The sequence below is a fragment of the Limulus polyphemus genome, unplaced genomic scaffold (assembly GCF_000517525.1).
Source record: "Limulus polyphemus unplaced genomic scaffold, Limulus_polyphemus-2.1.2 Scaffold4020, whole genome shotgun sequence".
NCBI classification, from domain to species: domain Eukaryota; kingdom Metazoa; phylum Arthropoda; class Merostomata; order Xiphosura; family Limulidae; genus Limulus; species Limulus polyphemus.
Window position 1 is genome coordinate 33,003 of NW_013669630.1, and position 5,961 is coordinate 38,963.

The 5,961-nt window shown below is 32.5% G+C and overlaps 1 protein-coding gene across 1 annotated transcript in view; it reads left to right on the top strand.

The window, feature by feature from the left end:
- LOC106470462 (KAT8 regulatory NSL complex subunit 3-like) overlaps positions 1-5,961 on the top strand; it is a 53,271-nt gene that overhangs the window by 32,645 nt on the left and 14,665 nt on the right. The window contains exons 7-8 of the mRNA XM_022399071.1: positions 1,866-2,009; positions 4,691-4,909. Of these exons, the coding sequence (XP_022254779.1) occupies positions 1,866-2,009; positions 4,691-4,909 (363 nt within the window). The remainder of the gene's footprint in view (positions 1-1,865; positions 2,010-4,690; positions 4,910-5,961) is intronic.

Below are 5,961 nucleotides of genomic sequence, written 5' to 3' on the forward strand. Positions count from 1 at the left end.
TCGCTAAAGTTTCTTCGTAAAGAATTTTTACGGAAAATTAACTAACGACCAGAGACGTAACAGTATTAAAAAATTATGAATTTTGAAATGAAGTAGGGATCTTGCTACAAATAAATAGGAAAACTAAACTTTTAACAGAAAGTAGGGATTGCTGGTTATTTGTAGGATTGCTATAAGAAGTGTCCAAAACAAAACAAATGCTGCAATAAAAAGTACACAAACAAGAAAAGCAATACTAGTTGGATAGATTTTAAAACGATTTTAATCTGTACTAGTATCACTTGTTTGTGTACTTTTTATTACAATTGTACGAATAACCAACAATCCCTACTTTCCATTGAAATTTTAATTTTTTCCCCATTTATACAATTAATTCCTGAGACACAAATTGAGGTTTTAGAGGGGGGAGGGTGGACCCAATAGACCCCTACCTTCTTTCCTAGGTGTGAACCTACTTATACAATATTAAATAATGTAGCTACTAATTCCTGAAAAAAAAAATGTTGGGGGTTTGGCCCAGATCCAAACCTGTTTATACAACATTAGAATACAGATTTTTTTGGGGGTGGTATCATGGACCCCCCACCCCCAATTTAAATAAAAGTTATGCAATTATAGGTTAATCAACAGCTCAAAATTAGTGAAAATGGCCTTATTAGCTTTGTGATAACAAAAACAAAACGGGCAAGTTTAATGGTGATAGCAATCAAACCCGAGATCCTCAAATAATAAGAGAATTAAACCTTTCTATTGGTTATAAACATGGAGATGTAAACCTGGTGTTTGATTAGAATACTTACCTGGAGATGTATACTTGGTGTTTGATTAGAATACTCATCTCAATAGGTAAATGTGGTGTTTGATTAGAATACTCACCTGGAGATGTAAACCTGGTGTTTGATTAGAATACTCATCTCAAGATGTAAACGTGGTGTTTGATTAGAATACTCACCTGGAGATGTAAACCTGGTGTTTGATTAGAATACTTACCTGAAGATGTAAACCTGGTGTTTGATTAGAATATTTACCTGAAGATGTAAACCTGGTGTTTGATTAGAATTTTTAACTGGAGATGTATACCGGGTGTTTGATTAGATTACTTACCTGGAGATGTAAACCTGGTGTTTGATTAGAATACTTACCTGAAGATGTATACCTGGTGTTTGATTAGAATACTTACCTGGAGATGTAAACCTGGTGTTTGATTAGAATACTTACCTGGAGATGTATACTTGGTGTTTGATTAGATTACTTACCTGGAGATGTAAACCTGGTGTTTGATTAGAATACTTACCTGAAGATGCATATTTGAACTTAGACCTCCTTATACTTTTCTGTTATTCAAGTACTGCATATTTTTAACCAACTTGTTATTATCAGAAACTGGGTTTATTCCAGTTGTGACTCTGTCATCTAATTTAATTTTACCAAATTTGGTATTCTCATTTTCAAACAAATGACATATCTGCACCTTATAATTTATTTTAGTATGTTAATTGTCTTGTTCCAGCCATTGCTAGTCTGTTCTTCTTAAAGGTAAGGTTGTATTACACATATGATGTTTGTTTTAAATTCACTCACAAAAAGTGAGAAAACAACATGTAAATTTTGGTAACATTTAAAGTATAATAGCAGTAACAAACAAGAATAATAGAGTACATGAGTGCATTTTTGGAATTTGATAACTTTATAATACTTCCAAGAATGACTTGTACTGCAGCAGAGTTGAACCTGGAATCATTTTAAATGGGTTTTACTAATCTATGAAAGGTATAAATAAATAAGTAAAACATACATTTAGGTCAAATGGTTAGAACTTCTCACTTATTGAAAATGGCATTGTTTGATGTGACCCTTTCTAATAGGTTCCAAGTTTGATGGATAGGTTTATGAATCATATCCAGTCTAGTCCCGTGTGTCAGTCAGGACCAACAAGTAGTGACGCTCTTAACATTCTGTTGAAAAGACCATGGGACCCTGTACTACACATGCTGAACTTGCACAAACCTGTAAGTATTGTGATGTTCTATCTTTTAAGTAAATATACTGTGTTCTAGGGTTAACTCTCTCAACATGGGCTTGGTCAATTCTACTGACCATGTGACCTCTTTGTACTCATTCAAAGTCTTTATAGATTTAATACTTCTAATATTCAATATAGTGTATATCTTCACAAAATTTGGCTGTCTTTTAGTTCATATTATAAGTCTTTCACATACAAAAATCATACTTTTTTTAGTGAAGTATTTTTAATAAAATAAAGATTTATCCATGAACATATTGAGTATTTGTTTTGAATAGTCTGTGTGCAAAGTAATTTTCATGTTAAATTTAAAAATATATTTCGTTATCTCAAAAATATCAAATTTCTATTGTGTAATCCCTAAAAGCTCCTAAATGCATTTCAAACATTTTTTTTCAGTAAAACTTTATAGTTTATATGTTATTTTCTGTACTCTATCTCAAAATGGGATCAGTCAATTTGATATAACGATTTTATAGAGATTATTTTATGTTTAACTTCGTACTTTTTTGAGGGGTGGTGGATAAAATAGAGATGATGACATGTTAAGAGAAAATGTGTTACGTGGAGCACACTAATGGAAATTCAGGAGTTTTTAAAATATTGCCACCCCCAGTGGCATAGCGGTATGTCTGTGGACTTACAACACAAGAATCTGGGTTTCAATACCCGTGGTGGGAAGAGCACAGCCAATTGTGTAGCTTTATGCTTAATTAAAAATAAACAAACAAAATATTGCCTTATAGAATTAAGAACTTAAAACTTGTATGCTATTAAAATAGGGATTATTAGCTAAGATTTTATGTTATACTAATTGGTACAACATAAACAAAAAGTAGTATAATAAAATGTAAGACACTAAAACCTTGTGTTATGCAGAGTAAAGGATACCCAGGGGTTAATTATTAATTAATATTAGTTAATTATTTCTATTAACAGAAAGTTCATAGAGTAATTTCCATTAATGTGAATGAGTTTTTGAAAGAGAGTCAGCTGTGTGTAGTAATTATGTGACTTTATTGTAAGTAGACATTACCCCTTGTTGTCACATTTTTTAAGTTAGCTGTCATCAGTTCTGAATACTTCTTACATTAAAATTTCATACAAGTTAACATTAGAGAGTTAGGACTGTGAATCAAAATGTTTTAACTTTGAGAGATTTGACAGTCCTAAACAAATCCAGTTATTTTATGATACAAAGTTGGGTTTTATATTTTTAGTCTAAGCTTTCTGTTACCTGTAGTGTTGATATTCATCATTCCATTATAAAGACATTTGAATGACTGTTGGTAGATTGCTTGAGAAACGCAAATCCAGTGGAAATAAATACAGATCAACTACAAAGGATTTGCAAGATGAAAGTGCTTTTTTTATTATTTTGCATGTTTCATTATGATATATATAGTGTAGGAGATATCTTGTTTAGTTATTTATCCCCCCCATGCTTAAAAGTTTGAGGGGATATAGAAATCTACTTTCTGTATGCTAATGTACAGTTCTAATGCACTGATTTTAATCAAACTACACAGGTCATTTCCCTTAGACATGGGAAAGAACCATGATTTGGGGTCAAAGATCGAGTTTACTATATCATGAAATAGACATTTAGTTTCTATACCGAAGAAAACATACAAAATGTGCATGTGCATACACACACACACACACACATACCTTATTTATTAACTTGCTAAACAAAAACAACAACAAAACAATAATGCTCAGGGAGATTAGCCATCCTGCTGATGGGCAGTTTTTGTTTAATAATCAGAAAATTCTAATACAGGCTAATGTTAGTTCAGAGATGTGTCAACTTAAAGTTAGCTAAGAGATGTGTCAACTTAAAGTTAGCTAAGAGATGTGTCAACTTAAAGTTAGCTAAGAGATGTGTCAACTTAAAGTTAGCTAAGAGATGTGTCAACTTAAAGTTAGCTAAGAGATGTGTCAACTTAAAGTTAGCTAAGAGATGTCAACTTAAAGTTAGCTAAGAGGTGTGTCAACTTAAAGTCAGCTAAGAGATGTGTCAACTTAAAGTCAGCTAAGAGATGTGTCAACTTAAAGTCAACTAAGAGATGTGTCAACTTAAAGTTAGGGAAGAGATGTGTCAACTTAAAGTTAGCTCAGAGATGTGTCAACTTAAAGTTAGGGAAGAGATGTGTCAACTTAAAGTTAGGGAAGAGATGTGTCAACTTAAATTAGGTGAGAGATGTGTCAACTTAAAGTTAGGGAAGAGATGTGTCAACTTAAAGTTAGGGAAGAGATGTGTCAACTTAAAGTTAGCTGAGAGATGTGTCAACTTAAAGTTAGCTCAGAGATGTGCCAACTTAAAGTTCCTATTTTAGAACTTGCCTACACTCACTGTAGATAACTTGTCAAAAAGTTAGTCTGAGATATGTGCAGCAGTTTATACGTAGTCACACATTTTGTGGTAGGCATCGTAAATCTTATTAACTCAACTAATGTAGAAAAACAGTTAAAATTGTGTTTTTAGGTTTTGTTGCATATTTTTTTAATGTTCTTTAGTTGAATTGACAGTAATAGTTTATTTCTCATATTGTTGATACATTTTCCTTTGTTTATCAGATAGTGTGTTGCATAAATTTCATTTCAAATAACTAGTGGCACATCTATTATTTAGACATTATCTAATGGATAAAACTATGATTTTAGAAACGACTTCCGAACAACCCTTTTCTGATAGTGACACCGAATGGGCCAGCAGTGTCATGGAGCAATCAGTCTCGTCGTATGAGATTCTTACACAATCAGTTGTCACTTATGGGTAAGCTGATTACAGTCACTTCCCCATCGTCCAGTGAAGTGAAAGGAGTTGATATCAATCCATGTTTGGAAAACATCATTAGTGCAGTACGCAACAAAGTAGCAGAGGTATGTTGGTGACTGTAAAGATAAATCTTATGTATGTGTACCCCATTTGAAGCTTATTTATGAGGTAATCTTTTTTTAGGGCTTTAATTTCAGTTTGAGTGATTTCCGTTTTAAACTCGTCAGCTGCGACATGCATAATTACGTGATGCTGATTATATGTGATGATGTCGTATTCTCTCTCTTATGGTGAAACTCAGCTAGATTTTATTGTGGTGAATAACATGTATATTACATGCTTGTAAAAAAAACAGTGTTTATCTATCTAAAACATCTGTAAAATTACCACCAAGTCTGAAGCTCTTCCTGAGTACGTACTGATAGTCACTACATTTTCTAGTATTTTCATAAGTTTGTTGAATGCTTAAGACAAACTTTCAGTATATTCTGATTTATTCTTTCAATTGGGGCCATAATTTTTGTTTTAACTTTCATATAACATAACATAATGTTTTTGGATGATATGGGACCTATTGGTCTGTCTCGGCTGTCCCATCCTCTAAACTAAACTAAAACTATTAATAAATTTATTTTAAAAAATCTTAAAACCATTCCTTATCATTAATATACTTATCAAGCTTTCTCTTAAACTCACTTAAATTTACTGCCTCCACAACATCTGAAGGCAACCCATTTCAGTGGTACACCACCTTGTTAGAAGAATATAAGTCTTATCTGAAGATGACTCCTACCTTGCCAAAATTTATATTTGTATTCCAAAGTTCTACTATTCTCACTGTTAAGTATGAAAAAAGGTGATGCATCAACACTATCAATTCCCTTTACGATCTTAAACACCTCAATTAGAGCTCCTCTAACTCTTCATTTATCAAGAGAAAACAATTTGAGAGATCTCAACCTCTTCTCATATGACAAGCCCTCCATCCTAGGCACCATTCTAGTAACCCTTCTCTGAACCATTTCTGGCAATTCAATGTCCTTCCTAAGTTATGGATCCCAAGACTGAACGCAATACTCTAAATGTTACCTAACCAGTGACCTATACAATGAAATTATAACCTCTTTAGACTTGTATTCAATATTTCTATAGATAC